Source organism: Mytilus edulis, chromosome 7 (assembly GCF_963676685.1).
Source record: "Mytilus edulis chromosome 7, xbMytEdul2.2, whole genome shotgun sequence".
In the NCBI taxonomy this organism is placed as follows: domain Eukaryota; kingdom Metazoa; phylum Mollusca; class Bivalvia; order Mytilida; family Mytilidae; genus Mytilus; species Mytilus edulis.
This window is the reverse complement of record NC_092350.1, coordinates 81,288,639-81,312,633: the sequence shown is the minus strand read 5'-3', so window position 1 is coordinate 81,312,633 and position 23,995 is coordinate 81,288,639. Positions and strand designations below refer to the sequence as shown.

The 23,995-nt window shown below is 30.9% G+C and overlaps 1 protein-coding gene across 27 annotated transcripts in view; it reads left to right on the top strand.

The window, feature by feature from the left end:
- The first annotated feature begins 8,865 nt into the window (after nucleotides 1–8,865).
- The window catches only part of LOC139482388 (troponin T, skeletal muscle-like), a 29,475-nt gene continuing 14,345 nt past the window's right edge, over nucleotides 8,866–23,995 (top strand). For 2 of the 27 annotated variants that reach the window (XM_071266256.1, XM_071266252.1), the window contains exons 1-6: nucleotides 9,181–9,304; nucleotides 18,711–18,761; nucleotides 19,319–19,336; nucleotides 20,261–20,278; nucleotides 22,659–22,689; nucleotides 23,213–23,329. In XM_071266256.1, the coding sequence (XP_071122357.1) occupies nucleotides 18,733–18,761; nucleotides 19,319–19,336; nucleotides 20,261–20,278; nucleotides 22,659–22,689; nucleotides 23,213–23,329 (213 nt within the window). In that variant the 5' untranslated portion in view covers nucleotides 9,181–9,304; nucleotides 18,711–18,732. Of the gene's footprint in view, nucleotides 8,989–9,180; nucleotides 9,305–13,585; nucleotides 13,680–18,710; nucleotides 18,762–19,318; nucleotides 19,337–20,260; nucleotides 20,279–22,658; nucleotides 22,690–23,212; nucleotides 23,330–23,995 lie in introns of those variants that run through there. The other 25 variants (XM_071266266.1, XM_071266259.1, XM_071266265.1 and 22 more) reach the window with 22 other exon arrangements.

Below are 23,995 nucleotides of genomic sequence, written 5' to 3'. Positions count from 1 at the left end.
AACGCTAAAATGGGTATTTGGTCTGGATCCGGGTCCTTCATTCATTAAATTCTTTAATATTATTATTTATGGTCATTTTTTTCTATTTATGTTTTTGCCCATTCTCTTTTCTCTATTAAACTTGTTAAGTCTTTTGTTCCTCTGTTCTTATTTTTTAGTCATTTCCCCCTTCTTTTTTTAAGCTAGCCTGGCCCAAAGCCAGGGCCAAGTGAGCTTTTCTCACTATTTGTGGTTGTTGTCCGTTAACTTTAAAAAAATTCCTTCTGAGAAAATTCTAGGCCAAATAAAACCAATCTTGACCTAAAACATCCTTTAGTCAAGGATTTGTATAGTAAGAAGCCTTCTTCCTAGATTCCAATCCTTCTTACTATACAAATCCTTGCTTTAGTTAATAGGGTATTTAGTTTAAAAATGATGTATCCTATATACAAGAAAGAGCACTCAGATTTATTTATGACGACTACACAAATTCTTACAATACACTTCTTGAACAATCTAAGCTACCAGCACTAAAAATCAGAAGATTGAGAACCATGGCATTAGAGACATATAAAAGTTTTGCAGACGATTTGGTAATAATGTCAAGTTCACATATAGGACTGCAGAATGCAATAAATAAACTAGAGAAGTACTGCTATGACTGGCAATTAACAGTTAATACTAAAAAAACTAAAGTTATGACGTTTCAGAATAAATTTTCTCCCACCCCTGTGGTATGCTATAAAAACATCCAATTAAATGAGACTAAAGAATACAATTTTTTAGGAAACATTATTAACTATAAGGGTAATTTTAAAAATGCTATCCAAGAGTTATCAAAAAAAGGGATTGAAGGTCCTATTTGCTTTAAAAAGTAGATTTTCTAACTTTCAATCCATCCCTGTTAATTTATCATGAATGCAAACTTTTTGATGTCTTAATAAGACCTGTTTTATTATATAATAGTGAGGTATGGTTTATGGAAGATTATTTATCCATGTTTAAATCTTTGAAACGTTCAGAACAACATGGTTCTGTTTGTGATACTTTGTCGTTAGAAGATAAATTTTGCTATGAAATGATTCATAATAAATACATGTACTGTAAATCTGTCCTAGGACTTAGAAAAACTGCATGTAATATTTCAGCCAAAACAGAACTGGGCAGATTTTCTATGGCTTCATTTATTAAACCACAAGTTATGCTATATTTCTGTAGATTTCATACCAATGATATTAATCCTCTGTTAAAAGAAGCCTATGAATTAAATAAGTCCCTGCATAATGATGGTTTTCATAGTTGGTATACATTTGCTCTAAATATTTTTAAAGAGCCTGGATTAAATGCTAAAGATTTTGAAACTTGTGATAAACCATACAATAAAATTAAATATTCCTTAAAGATGAAGTTTAAACAGGTATCACATGAATTTTATACAAAAAAAGTCTTGAATAAACTTTCTTCTATAACAGACAGTTCGAAATTATTTCTATATGGTCAAATAAAAACTGAGATAAAAATTGAAAATTATTTATTAAAAGAATCAAATTTTAAAACCAGACAATTAATTTCTAAATTAAGGGTTAGTGACCATAACCTAGAAGTTGAAATGGGAAGATATAAAAATGTACCCAGAGATCAAAGGTTATGTAAACTTTGTAATAAAATTGATGATGAATACCATTTTTTACTATACTGCAAACTAAACTCAACTTTAAGAGATTGCTTATTTTTAAAGATTAATAATTTAAATCCTGATTTTACAAATTATCAACCACTTTTAAAGCTAAAACAACTTTTAAATCCTAAATCTGAGCTTTTGACAGAAATTGGTGACTTTATAAAGCAATCATTAGAATTGCGAAAATGAGGTCCATGTTCATCAAAGGCTACATTAATTACCATTTATTACTATGTTTTTTTTTTTTATGTTTATATTTGTAATTCTTCACTGTCTGTATTAAATGTTGTATTTGTGTTTGCTTGACCCATATGGGTGTATTTTTGCAAATAAAATTATTATAAAATAATAAATAAATCAAGTCCAGAATTCCTACATAATTTAGTAAATATTAAAGAAAATTCATATAACTTCAGGTACAAAGGCATAGCAGATATGCCACGGCCAAAAACAACAAGGTATGGTAAGAAAAGCTTTAGTTATGAGGCAGCAAAACTCTGGAACTCCTTGCCAAATGAGGCAAGGAGCTTATCAACTTTTGGCCAGTTCAAAAATTTTATCTCCACCTGGTGTTTTTCAGAAAAATGTACATGCAGTTCTTGAAAATAATGTACTTACTTGCTGCCCCATAACTTGATCTCGAAGCCTGCTGTTTTTTTTGTTTTTTTTTTTTATGTTTTATCTTTTTGCAGTTATTTTTATTTTTTATTTAGCCATTTATTTCTTTTGCTTATGCATTACCTTTGCTATAGCTGCATGCAGTCTTTTGTTTGTGCTTAAAGTGTTTAAGTTTGCATGTGCTACTTTTATATAAATACTATGTGCTACTATATATGTGCTGATATTAGACATCTTGCTTAGCTTTTATTCTGCATGTGCTATCTATGTATTAATATATATATATGTGATGTCTGTATGTTTGTGTTGTATGTGTATCTGATGTTATTACATGTATGTTTTGTTTATTAATATCAGTCGGTTAAAGAGCTCTTAAGAGCTCATGTTTTTTGTTATTATGTATATATGAAACCTGACTTTAAATAAAGATTACTTTACTTTACTTTACTTTTATATAACTCGTCCATCAACCAAGATGGCCACCATGGCAGTTTTTGGCCAGTAGCTCTAAAACTAATGCATTAGAGCAAATCAGACGGGGGGAGGGGGTTAAGTGGGTTTAATATCAGGTTAAGATCTTTCTGCCCTGAAATTATCAGACAACTTGTTTGAATTGGTATTTTTAAGGAAATTTTACAGTGTTTGGTTATTATCTTGAATATTGAAATATAAAGAAATAAACGTTTATCTAGCAAAATTGTTCAAAAAAGTTGGATCTACAAATAAGTCAACATGACCAAAATGGTCAATTGACCTCATAAAGAGCCTTGCCCTTTTAAGTAAATTTTCGTAGATATTTTTGTAAGTTTTTACAAAATCTTCTCCTCTGAAACTTTAATGGGGCCAAACTGAGCCAAACTTGGCCTAAATCATTCTTAGGGTATTATATTATATGTAGTTAAAAATTATTACATGAACCCGCCTATCGACCAAGATGAGTGCCATGGCTAAAAATAAAGCATGAGGGTTAAAAATGCAGTTCTTGGCTTATATCACTGTATAAACTAAAGCATTTAAAGCAAATTTGACAAAAATATGTATCAAGTCAAGACTCCTTAGACCTTATTTGCTGTTAATTTTTCAGAGGCATCAGACAACCTGGAATGGTTGCTGCCTCAGAATTAGTAATTTTATGGAAAATTTAGTCTTTTGTTATTATCTTGAATATTTATATTAGATAAAGATAAACTGTTAACCGCAAAATGTTCAGCAATTAACATCTAAAAATATGTCAACATTACCACAATGGTCAATTGACCCCTTTTAGGAGTTATTGCCCTGCATAGTAAATTTTTGACAATTTTTTGGTAATCTTTGAAAAAAAAATCTTCTGAAACTATAAATGAGACATGTTTAACCAAACTAGGGCCACACTCATCATTAAGGTGTCTAGATAAAATAGAAATGTCAGAGAGCCCTGCCTACCAACCAACATGGTTGACATCCCTTAAAATCGAACATAGGGGTAAAAAGCAAGTTTTGTCTTATTTTTTTGAACTGTTATTATAAATATAATATGTAGAGACAACAACATCTGGGTTACCGCAAGGTGATAGTTTTATTGAGTCGACATGTTTCGCCGCTAATGCGGCATCATCAGGACAATATTACAGAGTTTACATGTTCATAAAGTGTATATAATGCGGTTGTATTAATTATGACGTAAAAGAATAAAAGTGAAAGTGAAAATGTAAAATAGTGTTCATAATGTAGCAAGAATAAAAGTTAAAAATAGAAATAAAAACAAATGTTTATCTTGACTGGTATGTACCGTAGTCACTGTGATTGAGGTTCATATATAAATAGAAAGTGAAAGTGAAATTAAAATAAGAATCTAGTATAGTTAAAAGTGAAAGTTAGTCAATAAAGTTATTAACGATGTGGTTAGCTGCTATTCTTGCACGTCTGTGTAGAGGTCCTCATAGTGGTTTATAAAAGGTCAGTTCATTTCCAAATAGGACAACACCCCATTGGCCATCCCGTACCAATTCAAATGGCTTCGCTCCGAGGGAGGTACTGCTTCCATTGAGGTAGTAAAGGGTGAAGTGTATGATTGCCGCAATTTTGGGAATTGTAAATCTTGGTAGATATGTTCATAAAAATTAACTTTGATAATAAAATGTCCGTGGATCAGGCTTTTCTTTGTAAATTAGGTTTGTGGTTTATGTGGTTCATCCTGGTTCTGGTTCCTTCCCTTTTTTTTTTTTTTTTTTTTAAGTAAAATGCCTGGTATTCCGAATTACTTTGACTTTGTGTACTTAGGTATGCTGCGGATGAATTTAATGTTCAATTTCCGTAAGGTTCTAAAGTGGGCTAAGTTTTTCTCTTGGATGGTTATCGTAGTAGGAGCGGGTGCGGTTGCGGGTGCAGTTGTATTATCTTCCATATCTTCGTCGCGGGTTTTTCTTTTCTTCGAGGTATGGGCTGTTTCTTCAGTGAGGTTGGTGGTAGAATGGAACTGGTCGGTAGACATGAGGCTGACGGTTGTAACTACAACGCAGGACGGCTAAGGTGGATCGTGTGCGGATGCAGGGGTTCACAGAAAAATAAATAATTTGTGACGAGTGAACCAACACCTTCTAACGGAAAAGCTGGTAGAGTAACCAAGAATGCTGCGGTTGTCTTAAAACCTCATGGAAATATAATATGTAGAGACAACAACATCTGGGTTACCGCAAGGTGATAGCTTTTCCGTTAGAAGGTGTTGGTTCACTCGTCACATGTTATTATAAATAAAGAAAATCTGAAAAGAAAAAAACATGTTCAGAATAATGAGCTCTACCAATTGTCCACATACGTTGGTACTGTTAGACAAATTCTTACAAGAGTTGTTGCCTGTAAATGACAAATTTAATTTTTTCATTTTTGCCTTTTACCATGAAAACTTAATTTTAGAGAGAATTTTTTTGTTGTTATGATTCATTATGATAGGTAAATACACATTCTAAATCACAAAAATGATCAGCAAGGCAAGATCTGTTAAAAATTCAAAGAAACTAAACAAACTAAATTTTAAAAAAAATTAATACAAGATTTTAAAAAATACAGATTTTTGTCATGGTCTATTCTCGTCTAGAAATAATGTTGGAGAGTTTCCTTTGTTTGATATGCACATAGAGCGAGGTGAGCGACACAGGCTCTTGTGAGTCTCTAGTTGGTTTAAATATTCTCTACCATCGAAACACCATCCAGAATAAATGTGTTTTTAAAAAATAAGTTTGATTCTTATTTATATATTAACAATTTTGAACACTTGAAGGAATAAAACTTTTTTTTTCTAAATTAACAAAGAGAGAACATGGAGCTTTGCCTTCTGAGGAAAAATATTCATGCAGGACTGTTTTCAAAAAAGTTTACAAAGTAAAAAAAAAAGAAGCCCAACTGCACTTTGTATCATTTTTATTATAATGAATTGCTAATTTTAAAAGGGCTGGATCCAGCCCTTTCTAAAAGTATGGAGGGTTCCAAGTATATGTCCCCATTTAAATGCATTGATCGTTAAAAAAGGGGAGTGACCACTCTTTGATGATAATTTTTGACAAACAGCTGCAATTTTTGTTGCATTACTAAAAATTAAATTTTTACATTTTAAATTAAGTTGACAAAATATCTATTTTATAATAGATCTAGTAATTGTAATTGTTATAATGATATTAAATTCAAAAACTTACCTAAAAATATGTTAAATATGAAATATTGATTTCTCTTCTATGATCGTACCTGGTTCATTGACTTTTGAAATTAGATAGATTCATATGTGTAGCATTTACAACATTATAAATGAGATCAACTTTATTACCATGAAAAAAGATTTTTTTTTTATTAAAGGACCCAGCATGAATAATACCTGGGTGTATGTCAATATCATTAGGTTATATTCACAAATGTGTCACATGTGGGTTTATTAGTGGTGTGACTTGTTTCAAAATTAATTGGTTTATACTGCTAAATTATACCATATAAATCATAAATGTATCATTAAATAAGATTATAAATGTCTTTATAAGGGCATATTGCATTTCCGCTAATTTTTCAAAGTCCCAATACTACGTTTCCGCAAATTTAGAGTATACGTTTCAGCAATTTGTATTTATTACTTTTCCAGAAATTTACCTGGTAATAATACAATGTAAGTATTTCAATATATATTAGATAAATCATTTATTTTATCTTTTTAATAAAGAAGAGGTTCTGATCTTATATCTACACTCTGGTAAGGATAAATCAAACTTCATTGAGAAATCTTTGGTTTGGCTTACTTGCCAACTGACATGGTTGAAGAATGCTTTGTTGAATTAATAGTCGATGCTCCATCTGACGATAAAAGCATGAAGTTTGCCGATTATATGTTGGAATTGTATATATAGATGGCACCAACCATTTGGGCATCACTTCCTGGCACCGAGGAAAAGTGAACAACGAATGGTGCCGAGTCTTTTCGTGCCCACCTGAACGAGCAGTTAAACGCTAGCCATCCTAACATTTTTGTCTTTGTCGATGTGTTATTGAAACTACAAACAACATCTTACATCCAAATGCAAAAACTCTAACTGTAAAAACACCCGTTCGGAAATATGAAAAGGAGAAGAAAGACTTCCTTCTTGAACAAAATACAAAACTTGTTAACAGTGAATGTACTACTATGGACTTTGTCCGACGTGTTGGCTACAAATGTTCTACAAGAACTGACTTATGAACTCATATCAGGATATATCAAATTAGTGCTGACTTTTGAACATACGTTTTCATACATTTTAATAATGAATTTTACTTGCATGTTATGATGACCTTTAACTCAATAAATATTTATTTTTTATAATGGCTTTGCTTTCAATCAATAGGTATTCCTTAATTATTTGCGGAAAAGTAATAATTTATTTTTTCTGGAATAGTTACTTTTTTTCCGGAAAAGTAAGATATTTATTTGCGGAAACGTAAACTTTTTTTTCCGGAAACGTCATCTTTTTTTTTCCGGAAAAGTAATGCCAATTTGCGGAAACGTAAAACGCCGCTTTATAATCCATGGGGTAAACTAGGGTACAAAAACCTGCTGACAAGTGCACTCACTTAGAAAATGATGTCATGTATAAGTCATAACAAAGTTGAATATCTGTTTCCTGCCTCATTTCCCTACCTAAAATCTCATGCTAACTTTGGAACATTGATCTTACATCTTTGGTCTATTAAACTAACTATGTAATAGTCCCAGTTTTGGTTATTAAGCACTTTTGAAGTCCAGAATATATATTTCAATTTTCTCAAAATGAGATTATTTACCTACTAGGTTTTTTTCTGCCAGGAGCAAGAAATTACCCATATGGATTTGGATAGCGGATCCTTCGTTTCTGTAAATTTAGTACATTTTCTGTTGATTTGCCCCATTCTTCTCTATTTTATAAACCCCTTCCAATCCCTCACCTACTGTGAATTGGAAATTTTTTGTATATATTACATCTTATTATTAAGAATGTTGAATAATGGACTAAAATATTAGATTAATTAGGAGATTTCTGCTACATAACAGACCAAAAAGTAAATTTAATGACAATCTTTTACTCTATGATATATGGAATTAAATATTTGAGTTATCTCCCATTTAATTTAGAATCAGTTTTTTGGATCAGAACAAATCAAAGTACTTATGCTTGCTGTAAAGTCTCTATTTCACTTGCACTTCTAGGTAAATAAAATCCTGTTTTTGTTAGTTTTTTTTTAACTTTTCATGCTTATTCTGTCATTTTAATATAAACAAATGTAAAGTTATATCATAATGGTATGAAATTCTATAAATCCATTAACATTTCTTTATCAAGGATCTAATACAGAGGCTAAAACATGTGTACTGTTAATTCATAATTATTTGTTGAATAACAATTATCATAGACTTATTTGGTACAGTTCATCAAATTAGAAATGTTCTGTATGGAATATATATTCAGACTTTTTACAAAATAGATATAGGAAGATATGGTGTGAGTGCCAATGAGACAACTCTCCATCCAAATAACAATTTAAAACCATGAAATGGAATATTCACGAAGATGCATTAGTTTTTCTAAATCCTTGAAAATTGATACTTGAGAAAATATAAATGAATTGACATTAGTCATTGCTCGCTTAATTGATATTCAGAATTTTTAAGAATGTCACAATTTGGAGCAATTTAAGAGAAGAAAAAAACCTGTAAGAAGCTACATTTTATAATGGTTACATAATAACATTGGTACTTCCATAGACTTTTAACAAGTCACACTCCTAAAGTTGTATGTTCAAAATCCTTGATCCACATCTGGTATAGATATATATAATATTACAATTGAAACAATATTTTATGTAAAAATTGATATAGTTTTAAAATAAACAATATAACAAATTTGTTAAAATTGGAATATCATTTTTTTTTAATGAGTATTTTGTCTACTAAAACAATGTTGGCCAACATTACTTGTAATTATTTTAAAAAATGAATTAAGATGTTCATATAGTAATATTTATAAAAATGATTAGACACTAATTAATTCCTGAATAATGTTTGATTATTAGATTATGCAGATGATTAGCTTGATCTCTATCTGTTTGTAGTAAGACCAGCTGTGATAACCCCTCTCATGTTTCATCCAGATCTTTATATGGAATGCCCCATCAGAAGATACCTATGCATGTGTTGGAACATTCCATTTCAGTTGCAGGGTGGTGGATATACGTGCAAGGTAAACTTATCTAATTTATATTTTGCTCTGTAGTTTCTTTAATATATTTCCTAAGTATTTGAAAATAATTGTAAGTTTTGTTTGAAGAAAAATATCAAGTTATTAATTTTTGTACAGTTTTATAAATTGATTTTTAATATGTTTGTTTCTATGGAAATCTGAAACCCCCTTAAATTTGGGAAAGTATAAATAGACACTTCTGTGATGTATGAATCTTCTGCTGTTCTGTGTTTACAAGGCAACTCCTCTTCTTGAACATTCCAGCTTTTCACAGAAGTGATTTTCCTGGCAGCCATTTTGTTTTCGAGACTAGTAGGTAGGCTAAAACTTTGTTTACATTTAACATGATGGAAACTTCAAAAATTTCCAAAGTTTTGTGACAGTTTTTATCCTATCCCATTCTTGTGCCCACATATGTATACTAATACCATTTCCTGTGTGATTTTCCTGGTTTTTCCATGAGTTTCTGTAAAACAGTGATGTCTTAGAAGGGGGAGAGGGAGTGTAACATTATACTATGAAACAAATTATGATGATATTCCCCCTTTTTTATCACGGCTACTGGATATTTGGAAACAGCAGTCATCATCCTTAAAGATGAGGTCATTATCATTATTGTTTTATACTTTTCCCCTCAAAATGTCTGCCCTTTATCTATAATGGCATAACATGAAATCTGTAGCCTTAAAAAGTGAAAAGACATTGGGCAAATGAGATATTATCCTAGAAGTTTGCCTCAGTGACACGAAAGACTCTGTAAAAACCTGTTCAGTTGAGTTCACTCATTGTCTATTCTTAAACGCTAGAAGCCGATGTAAAGTTTTGGGTCTCCCCCCTTTTTATGATGCTTCATATATGATAATATATATACAAGTTTAACAGACCGGTATCACTCTAAAAGATGCTGGCTTCCCAGGAGTCTCTCCCTTTTTTTAAATCTTTAATGATTTGCATCTGAACTCATAGCATTACATGAAATTTAGAAAGTCAAATACAATACAGAGTTATAGCAAGTTACAGTTTATATACAGATCTAAAAGACAACATGCAAAAATTTTCTGAAGTTTGACAACTATTTTGGGCACTGAATCGAACTATGGCACAATTTCTGTGTTTTCTATACATGCTATAGATGGCATCTTTTTGACGATATCTAATGGTCCAGTCCATGCTGGTCCTAAAATAAAGTTGTTAGACATCAGAGCAAGGTCATACAGAGATAAATGTTCTTGTTTGGTGGTGTTGGACCTGTCTGTCATGACTATGAATGGACAACAAATGAAAGTTTTGAGTGACCTTGACTGGCTATACAGCCCTTGCACGGTCAGCCTATATGCATGGATAGTCATAAAAAATCTATTTATTTTGCATAACAGTTAGTCGCACATGAAAAACATGTATGTGTTATCAATTAATTTACATATCACTTCTTGGCACAGACCGGTCAAACTTCTTAATTAATTGGGGGATCAATTAGATTTCTGCTATGAGCGGTGCTGACCTGACCCTTGAAATCCTACTTCAGGCTTTCACCAGACTTGGGTGGCAGTTTAATTTAAGCACTCAAACAAAGATATGATATAATTTAAAACAAGATTATAAATAGTCTTGACACATGTGAAATGTTAGCAAGAAAACAAGTTTTAAAATTTGCAATTTAACATCATATTTTCTATAAAAAAAAAAATCACACAAGTTATATTTAAGGGGGCTCGCAGGTCCAGATCATTTTTTTTAATTTAATATAAGATTTCGCTATTTTTTTCTATAAATGAACTTTATCTGATACTAATTTTAAAATAAAATAAGAAAGAGGGGGTCACCAATCATTTACGCTCACAATCTGCCTTGGAAAGAGGCATACATTTTTGCATCAAAGGGAGATAATTTGGAGCTTTTTCAATGAATTAAACATTTTAAAAATCATCTGGCAAAAATGTCTGGGGCCAAACCGAATCAATTTTTTTGGTTAATTTTTTTATCATATCATAAAGTAATAACTAATAGTGTTATAAATAAAATTTGTTATGAAAAAACAAATGTTTAATTTTTTTATGAAAATATTGTACCTGCGAGCCTCCTTAAATTTTAAAAGAATACACACAATAATCTATAAAGAAATCCCAAATGTAGTATATCATGCTCTGATTTTCAAGTAAAGCAAAACTTACATTAGTTACTTGACTTTCTAGCGGAAACTTGATATAACAAATATATGTCGATTAGGCACATGTAGGGGTAACTTTTTAAGAAAAATCACAAGAATCTTCCAATAAAGACATGTGTTGGTTCCTATTATTTCCATTGAAAAATAAATTTATCATTGATACCAGGATTCAAATTTTTTTACGGCAGACACATGTTTCGTCTAGAAAAGACTTAGTGCATGACCTCCGAATCCAAAAGTTAAAAAGGCCAAATGAAGTTTTGTCAATTACAACGTATTCCTTGTGTAGAAAATCCTTAGTACACTTATTTCCAAAAATTAAAATTAAATATATAAAGAGCAAGTTTGTCTGTCCATGTGTCTTGTAAACTTGTGCAAAAGCTAGAACTGTATTCAGGCAACTTTACACAATATAGTCCCATTTCAACATTTTAAAGGGAGATAATTGAATTTACCATTGTAGTATACTGATAGAAAATTAGTAATGCAGGGTGAGGTTGTATCCTTTAACTATGAGTTAACTCAGCTTGAATTACTTCCCTTGGCTACCAAGTTGAATAGTACAGGTTGCAGTCTTGTAATTGACTGCTCCATAGGATTACATGCAAAACAGCTGATCTTTGAAAATAAAAAATGCTACATAGAAAATTTTTTCATGTTCATATCATGTATGTGCTAATGTGAAATTGTGATTTAATCCAAGAAAAAGAGGGTCTTGCCACGAAGAATAAAAAGTTACGTAATCCTGAAGTCAAAACATTTTTTTTCTACTTTCTGTTTGCTATTTTTACTAGGCCGCACCACTTCCAGTAAACATGATATCCTTCCACTTTCCTGGATTGATATCCTCCAAAAGATGCAAGATTTTTTTAAAGTCTATATATATGTTTCAATTCAGCATAAACCTATATTCAAACAGAAAAAATTGAGTTCAGAAAAAAATTCAGAAAAAAATGCACTATTTTGTTTCCCTCCGTGTTTTGACATGCACCGGAAACTGGAGTTGTAATACAAGACTGGTACCTACACTGGAAATCAAATATCCATGAAAATGCAAGTTTTCCTAAATCCAAGAAAATTGTTACCAAGGAAAAAAATCAATACTCATAGTAAGGGATGAAAAGAGTACAGTATAAACAAAATTATCCTAATTTTATAACATGGTACATATATATAATGTTTTATTTTCATTAAACTGGTCAATTTGAATTTAACCTAAAGCTATTTATGAACCTCAAGGAATTGTATATTTAACATAATCTAGATATACAATACCTAATTGTTAGTAACTCGAATAATTCAAGCCCTTTCCGTGTCCGGTTTTCTCCCACACGAGGGCTTGAACTCTTTGTGATCATTGGCCGCGTCGCCTGCTCTCTGTGAGAGAGAGCCAATCAGCGGCGATCAGGATATGAGTCTGCGCAACTCTCTTGAAATTGCCTTACCACACACGTGTGTTCAATTAACACAAATCCGATAATAATTAATTAACATCAATTAACATCAGTTTACATCATTTATCATCAATTAACATCCAGAACTCCTCCTGCTTTAGCTGCCAATTTAAATCAAATTCCCATATTGCAAAGCGGTGTGAATTTTCCGGTTGACGGTCTTGATCGAGGAAGACGTTCAGGCGTTAATGTAGCCTTCGTAGATCAGCGGAATATAACGACTGAATTATTCGGGTTAAATTGTTAGTAATTAAAATCAATATAATCAGGTGAAATAGCTTGTTTTATGCATATTTCAATACCTCAGTTCCCTCTCAACAGTTTTTGGTTGTTTTCCCCTTTTAGTATTTGTTAAATTTCAGTTTTGGAAAAATTATGCAAAAATTTATATTTTAACTCAAATAAGAAATATTTGGCATGAGTAAGTTTTATCCTGTTCAGTACAACAGTCAAAATTTCACACAACATTTCATTGCAGATAATTATCACAACTGGAAGTTAACTAATCTTTTGCACTTTTTTTTATCCAGTGTACAAGCTTTAGAAACCATGTAACCTCAAGTTTCTAAAAATTCTATCATGTCTATAGAAACTTCAAATTAAAAAAAGAATGGTGCTTTGAAATACCCAAGATATATGTTTATGACCCAGAAATATTGCCATAATATTTTATTTAAAAAAAAAACTTTACTGCATTGCATGTACAAAGATCCTAGATGTCTTTGAATTATTTTTGTCATTGGATTAAAATCAGATGTCTCATTGATACTTAATTATCTAACATTTTTTCTTAATTTTCCCCTGATTATTTAATTACAAACAAACATGCATTTGAAAAATTTGTTAATAATTAAGAAAATATGAATAAATTACATAAAATCCTCATCAAACAGTGTAGACAGATTATGGAGTGATGGTTTTGCTATTGTTTACCAATCTGTTACCCCATGCTAATCCATTATCTCACCAGTAAACGGGAACCAGATGTTAGACACTTTGGGGGTCTAATCTGCTTATCTGTCCATTTTTCGATTTTCCTTCTACACATTTTCATCTCAGTTGCTATTTGGGTGAGTTATTAATATTTATATGTATAATGTGTTGTGAAATCAAAAGTTTTAACAGTAATTTTTATAATAATTAAATAGAAAAAAGTATGCATAAAGGTTTTAAAAAGAATGAAAGATTGAAATTTATAATATTTATTTCAGAAGCTTTTTTAGGCTTTGAACTATTTTTCATATGCTGGAGAGGTTATATTTAAAAGCATGTTAAAAAATCAAAATGAGAGGATGTCGGATGATATATTTTGAATATTATGCACTAATTGAGGACAGTCTTGACACAAATAAGGGACATCAATAAGATACTGGAATTAAATGGCAAATATTTGACTTCAGTTGAAATTACTTGCCCTATATATATATAAAAACTACTAGTTACACTAAATTTCTTTTAAAATCTGACATGGTTGATTATTATTTTAAACTGTGTTGACTATTTTCATTAATTTTGTTTTAGTGAAAATTGCAGGGGTGATTAATTGCAAAATAAGTACTTTGAGGCTTGATTTAATAAATACCAGTCTTACTAAAATAATTTACATATTATTAATAGTATTGTACTTGGCTGAATTTCTGCAATATATTACACAGTACTTAGTACTTGAAAGATTCTAGACATGTATCAAGTCTTATGGTATGTTATTAATTAGCTGTCTTTCTCTATATATTTGATACATGTGTAGGTGATGCCAATACCTAACAGTGTAGATTTATTGGTTACAGTGCAATCTGGATAATTCTCCACTTTCAATTGGTTACAGTGCAATCTGGATAACTTTTCTTGTTTTACTGGTTACAGTGTATTCTGGATAACTTTCCTTTGTTTTACTAGTTACAATGCAATCTGGATAACTTTCCTTGTTTTACTGGTTACAGTGCAGTCTGGATAACTTTCATTGTGTTAGTTTTAACATATTTATGCATAGTGGATTGGGAAACAAGTAATTGCAACTAATATTAATTCCTTTGGGAGTTTCCACTTTGTGGTTGTGAGTGGTGCCTTGTATTCTCATGGGCCTCATAGCTCTTTTTTTGAAATCTACAAGGGTGTCTTATACATCATGCAAGAAATATTTCTCTCTCTGAACACAGGTCAGCCATTTATGATCCCCTTCATATATACTCGCAAATATGTCAAGGGAGAGCTGAAAATTCAGTCCCTGTAATTTTTCTTTGCTGAACGGACATCGAACCAAGAACCTTTGTGCTAGTAGTCTGATGCACTACGTAACCACTACATCACTGCTCAATGTGTTACTGGTAACTGGTTACAGTGTAATTAAGATAACTTTTCATGCTAACTTATGGATTTTGTGGTACTTGAAGTTGCTATACATGTACTAAGTTTTGGTAAATCAGAAATTAATTTAATTAAAATACCGCAGGTTCATTGATGTTAAATGAAGTACCAATTTTGGAAGATTGCTTACCAAATCTTTCCAACGAAAGGGGGGCCTGGATCTGCCTATGGGAGTTTAGTATGATGTCCATTATCACTGAACCAGTATACATTTTGTTTAGGGGCCAGCTGAAGGACACCTCAGTAGTTTCTCGCTGCATTGAAGACCGATTCGTGGACTTCAGCTGTTGTCTTCTCTTTGTTCGGCTTGAAGTTGTCTCTTCTGACACATTCCCCATTTCCATTCTCAATTTTATTAAATCCCTTAAATAGGATAAAAAAATATTTTATATAAAGCAATAGCCGTAAAATTGACACCTGCATATATATATAACTGATTCAACAGTAGATTGAATTGGTAAAGATTTTATCCTATAATACTTTTTTAGTTCATATGGTACATATGTTGTTTCTGTTTTATTTGAATCAATCAAGAAATTTTCCTATTGATAAGGCTCTAGATGCATATGGTGTTAAGAGAATAGAGCAAAAACAGGCTAACTTTGACCTATAATGGTTCAATTTTACAAATATGACCAATGGAAAATTGTCTCATTTGCACTCATACCACATCTTCTTATATATATTTCTAAGAATTGAAAAAAGAGAAAAATTGCCCCAAAAAATTAAGAAGAAATGCTTTGATGCTGAAATATAACTAATATAGAGAATGTTACAGGAACAAATTAAAACAATAGGATAACAATTAACCTAAATGAATCATATTTGTAGACCCCCATCCATATCCCGATTACGGTGATTAGAGATAATTCAAAGAAAAAGGATACCTTATTATACATATATTACATAATATGTGTTCACTGCGGAGATCAGTAGTTTGACAGTTGGTTAATTAGCATCATACTTACAAGAATGTTGAATTGTTTATTTATATATCTTAGTGTGGGAGGAAGGTCTATTACGCTTTCTTTCATCAAGTGGAAAAGAAATTAGCGAAGGTTTAGAATTTCCAAAAATTTGCATATTCTTGGTTTGTTCATGTTGCTTCAGTGGAAGGTTTAAAGTTTTCTAATAAGACATGGAGACAAGAGTATTGGAATCTTGTCTACTCTGGAAAACTTATATTTTCATTATTTTACTTTTTATTATTATACAATATTGATGAGAAGTCTTTTCAGGTTCAATGATAGTAGTATTATTTTGACTACAATACTTCCATGTTCAAATGTTATATAACTTGACTTTGAGATTTATTACATTAGGCAAAAGGGGATGGTGAAGGCAGTAAAGCTAATGGGAGAAACCACATTCAAATAAAAAACTATATAAGAAAAAATCTATCATAACTTTGATGTGCCTTTATACAGTAATTAAGGCTGTGAAAATGTAAAAGTTTTCATATTTCTGCTGTTTGTCAAATTTAACATCTTTCACTTTATAGCAGTAATAGAATTGCACCAAGGATTTGTATAGTTTACTATACAAATCCTTGATCGCACTTAAAATTTCACTAGTGATTCAAGCCAAGATGATGATTCATAAAGTGTATAATATGAATATTATTGCTGTTGTATTGTCTATTGTGTGTGTAGTTTGTTATTTCACATCTCGGTCCTATGATAGCGATTAAAAAATCTTGAGAAACGAGATAGTCAGTTGAATGTTTCAGAAAAGTGATAGTCAAAATGAAGATATCATTAGAACTGGAAGTTATGTATCATATGTCTAGAAGTAATGTATATATATGTGATCAATATTGGACCCCCCACCACCTTTAACTTGATATTGCACAATCATACATTGTATATATTTATATAAAGATAAATTTCCTAGTTATTTTTTCATTGTAAATATTTAAAACTTGACTAAAATGAATATTTTAGTAATCTTATATCTTAACTGTAAAACTATGAAGAAGAAATACCATACTAAAATTTTCCTGAATGCAAAAATAAAGAGATGTGATATCTTACTATCCACCAGACGTCCAGAGTTCAAATGACCTGGATATAAGCAATTACATAAATTAGCTCTTCAGCGTAAGCTGTCAAAGATAGCTTATTCTTCATTTCAAGTAAAAAATCATTGCAATATGCTCTATTGGTAAAAACAACAGGTGTGAACAATTATCAACATGATTATATCATACGTGTAGATACCAAGTACAAATGTTATAACGAACATCTAGTCAGCAATTATTCAATAGAATGCAGCAGATTTTTCCTAAAGCTTCAATCAAAATACATTGTAATTTCCAACATTTTCACTTCTGGAACTCTCTAGAGAATGGTAATACTTGTCGAAGTCTTTCTGTAAAATAACAATGATTGAAAGGTATTACATGCCAGTGTTTTTGAAAAAGGTAGACTTGACAAAAATGTGTCAGGATTTTTCCTCATTTTTTGCCAGATTACTTAAGAAAATATATTACTGTCAATCAACCAGCGCTTACAAAAACTCATTAACACTTATAACAACATTATATATATATCTTTCTTCTTTAAATAACATTGTGCTTCTATAAATAAAACAAATGCATTTTTACAGGGGCATCATATTTTATGGAAATAATCATATAATAGAAATCACTTGCAGAGTTTGTGAACTTTTTTGCATCATTTCATTCAGGATATAAAATGCATTTATACACAAAACAGTGATTAAGTTTAAACTTCTTGATGTCTTTTTGACTGTAGGAGATCAGAGGCGGATTTAGAGGGGGGGCCCCTCTTTTTGGGAAAAAAATTGGTTGCTTATATAGGGAATCACTGAAGCGTGACTGGAGCGGGCCCCCACTTATGAAAATTTCTAGTTGTATAAGCTTTTCTTACACATGATGACAAGGAGATATGGAAGACTTCATTAAACAGAGTGATTCAACATTTTTCAAAAAGTCAACCTCAAAAAGTCAACCTTAAAAAACCTAGTATATATTCATGATATTAAAGCCGTGAATATTTTATCAAAGACTATAAAATAAACTGTGATTTGCGTCTAAATTCCTCAAAAATAAAAAAAAAACGAAAATGAATGTTTGAAGAGACAACTACTGACGAGATTGGTGACTTGAAGCATAAAATATAAAGCTCTCATTCTCCTCCCAATAATCAATATGTGAAATGAAAAAAGGGTATAGAAATAGTTCAGAAAATTTCTGGCTTTGTATGCCAAAAACCAAAGAACCAAATATAGACATTAGACATTAGACATTATTTTATTAAACCAATCATGGGCCCTTGTCGGGCAAGATACAAAAACATCATACAATGATTATATAAACATTAGTGAAATACACAATATTATAAGTAATACACAAATAATAAATTGATAATATGAGCAATGTAGGATATAATTAAGGTAAGAGGCATTGAGTGCAATGAGGTCGATTTAATATTAAAAGAATATGATATAAAGTTTATTAATACGGAAACAAAAAGTAAAAATAGAACCAGGAATATAGTATCTCATTCTGCAGTAGTTCTCCTCATGACCAGTGCACAGCAGTGAGGGACACATCACAACAATGCAAAGGTCATCAAGGGGACCAATATATGTGCATTAATTTCAGGGAAACTGCATCAGAAGAATGCATTATGTGGTCACTACATAATATATGCAACTGTATTACAGGGAAGAGTGTTTGTTATTTATTAACTTCATCTATTGTTTATTTTTAGGCTTGTACATTAAACCATCAAAATGTCTGACACAGAAGAAGCCCCCACACAGTAAGTACTGTTCTAAAAAAATATTTACTGAGAAAACTTTCTCATATTAATGGATGGGAAAAGGTTCATAATTTTTTGGTGTAATTTGCAGGAATTTATGGGAATGAAACGGACATTGTTTGTCTACTTTCAGAAATCTTGAATTAATCATTATTAACATGATTAAAAAGGACTGTCTGTTTTCAAAAAAAATATCTTTAATTAATCATTATTAACATGGTTAAAAAGGACTATTTTCTAAAATGAAAAATTAAGAAAAGATTTATATATGCTTATACAGAGCATTTTGTGAGATGTATTAATGCAAGTAAACAGATCTTGGAACTAAGGGGAGATAACAAACAATGAATTATAACTTCCTATTTGGAAAACATAATCTTCAAGGTTTGATTTTCAATAAATGCTGGATTCGCTTAAAATTTCATTTTACACGTTATATTCAACATGCATATATTAATATATATTTATATTAGATGTTTTTCTTTTGCATTTATGTCTGTCATGTATGTATAATATATTTAATATATAATCCTCCTTTTTGTGTTTTCCTTGTACAGTGAAGAAACTCAAGAAGTGTAAGTGACCAAATGTCAGTGTGCTCCAAAATCTTCCTATTTAGAAATCTTTTCCTTTATTCATCTTCTGATCATGCATTGAATCTATCCCTTATCCATTTTTAGGCCAAAACTTATCATCGATGCTTTCCCTATTATATTCATTGAATCTATCTTCTATCTATTGAAGCTATTATTCCTAAAATGGTAAAGAGATCTCTTTCCTTTATTCATTTCCATATCATGCATTACTCTTCCCTTACTCATTTTAAAGCTAAATATTTCTTCTGAGTCAAACCTTATCTTATCCATACCTTGCATTTCAGTCGTTTCTTGAATACTGTTTGAGTGTTGTAGGTTACCAGATAAACCAGTCAATTCTAGAATACTGCTTGGGTGTTGTAGGTTACCAGATAAACCAGTCAATTCTAGAAATTATACTGCTTGGTTATTGTAGATTCAGAGCTTTGATGCTTGCTGCCAAAGTATTAGGTTACAACAAAAAACTAGTTATACGGTCATTCACTTGGTAAACAGTTTGACACAAAGTCTAAAATCCGTCTTATACTGGAGCAGGCACTTTGAAAAAACTCGATAAAATTGAGAATGGGAATGGGGAATGTGTCAAAGAGACAACAACCTGACCATAGAGCAGATATATATATTTCTATTGTTATATATGATACTGCTGAATCTTTTACAAATGAGTAAATTGGTAACTCACACTTTAATTTATTACATTTTCATTTTAATCAACTGAAAATATTTATCTATTTTCTAGATATATAATATTTACTTGATATATTTTAGAAATACATTGTAATAGAATAATTGTGTTGTTTGGTCAAAGTGGAGATAACTCTTAGTCATTATAGTTTAGCTTTAAATGTAGTCCAATATTTTGCTAGGTATATATACTAATAAATGTAATGTACTAACTTTTAGTGAGACTCGCAGAGCCCCGTAAGTCTATTGAAGTTGACATATATATCATCAGATATTGTTGGCAAACTGCCCCACAACTCTTTCTTACAATAAATTTAATGTTGGTTATTTAAATTTTTCCTCTGCAAACAAAGAAATACAATTTTTGGTGGACCGTCCCTTCTTTATATATTAAAAACCTGTTTTATTATTTACCTTTTTTAATTTTTCAATACCAACAAAAGGTCAAACAAGGTTTTGATCTACTGTCCTATATAATTTCTTTTAAAATATTGAATTGAACAAAAAATCTACTAATTTACATATTCAGTATGGCTTATAATCCAATATTTTAATCAGTGCCTTTTTTCATAAAGTTTGATATTTATATTATTATCTCTCCCCAGTCAAATCATGAAATTAGAGCGGTTTGCCAATAGTATTTTATTCTAGCATTTAAAAGTTTGAAATGCAATATCTGAAATGCATTATGCAGTTTTGTATGAGGCACAAATTTAGTTAAGATTATTGTATTTAATGACCTCTTCAAATATTTCAAGACCTTTATAATTTGAATTTAGTCTTTGAGGACCGCCTTTGATAATACAGGACCTCCATGCTTCGATTGAATATATCCTGGAATATTTCAAGACCTCCATAATTCGAATTGTGGATATTTTGAAATTGATTTCATGATATCTGGAAATTGAATTGTGGAAGTCCTGAAAGAATTCAGGATGTCCCTAATTCTTATTATGGAGATCCTGAAATTAAATTATTGAAGTCTTTAAATATTTAGGAGCTCTATAAATACAAGAATTTTAACTAAATCAGTGTCAAAGTTTTGACAGATTTTGAATTTTATATTCATGCATCTGATTTGTGAAAAAAAAAAATGGGTCAGACCATGAATTAATTGCTTGTGTCTGAAGTAGGTAGAAATTGAAGTGTTTATATTGATAAGAGTATTGGGATAAGTTTGAATAATTGCTGAGGCCAACCTTCATTCTCAACCTCTTTACAAAGATGGACTTGAATAAATCTGAGTGAATATTCCAGAAACAAAATAAGTGTTCTTGAAACTGAAATATATCCAATTTGTTTCTATCATAGACACTTTTTCAAATCTGGACACTTTGTCTTACTTTTTCTGCTGAATGTTCAGAAAGGATTATAATTTTTCATAGTATTTTTTTGGGACTTTGTGAGAGAAAAATTTGTTGAGAATTTTGGATGGCTTCAGAGGTATACATGCGCTTTTTGCTTAATATAAGGGAGCTACCATTTGATTTTTATGGGGGGGCTAGGATGAAATTTGAAAAAGATAGGCAGGACAAGAGTTTTGAGTAAAAAAAAAAGGCAGGATGAGACACTTGCAAATAAAAAAAGTCAGGACGACAATTTAGGTAAAAAAAAGTCAGGATAAACTAAAAAAAAAAGGCAGGACCGAACAGAGTGAAAAATAAAAAGGCAGGACAGAGATTACAGCTAAAAAAAAATGCAGGACAAAATTTTTCATCCTAGCCCCCCCCATAAAAATCAAATGGTAGCTCCCTAAATGCATATATTGTTTACTGCGTATTGGTTGAAAAGTTTTTAAAAAAGCATGAGATGAAGAAAAAAAATGTGTGTCTCTGTGTTAAAGGAGGTAGTGAGTGTTTGAGATCAACTGCTCTGTTCAATAGTTAATATATATTTCTTAAGATGAAAATAAAACATAGATAGAGGTTCTTAAAGGACAACATTTTTTTTTAAGTTTAGGAAAAAAAAAAATTTCATCAATGACTGACACACTACTGATTAAAGCCTACACATTTCCTAATCATATAGAAAATTTGAAGAAGAAAAAAATTTAAAAATATCTGCAGTATTCGTAACAACTGTTTCAATGAATCATTATGAGCACTTTCTTGCTTATAAATTTCTTCTTAATCTTTCTCTATAGCTGCATGATTTCGGGGCTTTTATGTGATATTTGCATTTGTTCAATTATACATGCTATTTGCATAAATAATGTTTTGCGCATTTTGCTATACATTTTTTTTGTAATTTTAAAATTATGCTGTTGTCAAAATTCACTCTTTATTGACTGAAATTAGCAAAAAGGTAGCTTATATGTAATATCACTTTCTGTTTGCTTATTATTAGCTAAAAAATAGTTGCTAGAAATTTGCAATAATTGATAGGCAAAACTGTAGCAAATAATTGCTTTGACAGTTAAATAGACAGTTGCTTAGAAACACTCTTAGCTTATTTATAGTTTTACTAGCATTTTGTTATCATTTCTTACATACATGACATAATATTATTATTAAGTATTTTTTTACAACATTTTTTTTCTTTCTTCATTCATAAAACTTTTATGTCAGAGTTCAGAATTTTGTATTTGAAATAATTTTATGCTTGACTTATTTTACAGACCTGAAAATGAAGCTAAGCTAGCTATGGAGGTAAGTTGTGACAGCTTCATACCTATAAATATATATAAGAAGATGTGGTATGAGTGCCAATGAGGCAACTCTTCATTCATGTCACAATTTATAAAAGTAAACCATTATAGGTCATGTTCAGCCTTCAACACAGAGCCTTGGCTCACACAGAACAGCAAGCACTAAAGGGCCCCAAAAAATACTAGTTTAAAACAAATCAAACAGGAAAACAAATCTATATAAGAAAATAGAAGTACTTATGAACCACATCAACAAACGACAACCACAGAACATCAGGTTCAGAACATCAGAACTGTATAAGTCCAAGTAAAACAAAAATGATGCTAAAGCTATCAATGCCACCGAAATTGTGATGATCTTATGAATACGTTACAAATCATGTCACCTGAAATTGAAGGTTTTTTTTAACAAGACAGTTTTACCCATGTTGTTTTATTATTGAGCATTGTAAAAAAAAGTTCAACCAACTGTTGCGATATCATAGCAGTGAAATCATAAGAAATACCAATATTTTCGTTTATAGGAAGCAAAGGTCAGGAAAGCTGAAAGAATCCAACAGGAAATCGCAGAATTTGAAGAACAAAGAAAAGAAGAAAAAGCAAAGGAAGAGGAAGAATTACAACAATTACGTGAAAGAAGGGTAGATAACTCTTTATTTTAAAGATCCTTTGATTCATAATTGTCCATATTTAGCTTTGGTACATATATTACACAGCTTGTGTTTTATGGAATAATTTTATGTTTTTAACTTTACACCTTGTAATAGTTATCAAAGGTACTAGGATTGTAATAATTTAATATGCCAGATGCACGATTCGTCTACGTAAGACTCATCACGACCCAGTGGTGAAAATAGTTATCAAAGGGTCCAGGATCATAATTCAATATGCCAGACAGGCATTTCGTCTACATAAGACTCATCAGTGACGCTCAGATCAAAATATTCATAAAGCCAAACAAGTCCAAATTTAAGAGCATTGAGTACCCAAAATTCCAAAAAGTTGTGCCAAATAGGTTAAGGTAATCTATTCCTGGGATAAGAAAATCCTTAGTTTTTTTTTTTTAAATTCAAAGTTTTGTAAACAGGAAATTTATAAAAATGACCATATACTTGATATTCATGTCAATACTGAAGTGCTGACTACTGGGCTGGTGATACCCTCCGGAATGAAATCTCCACCAGCAGTGGCATCAACCCAGTGGTAAAAATAGTTATGAAAGGTACCAGGATTATAATTTAATACGCCAGACAAGCGTTTCGTCTACACAAGACTCATCAGTGACACTCAGATCAAAATAGTTATAA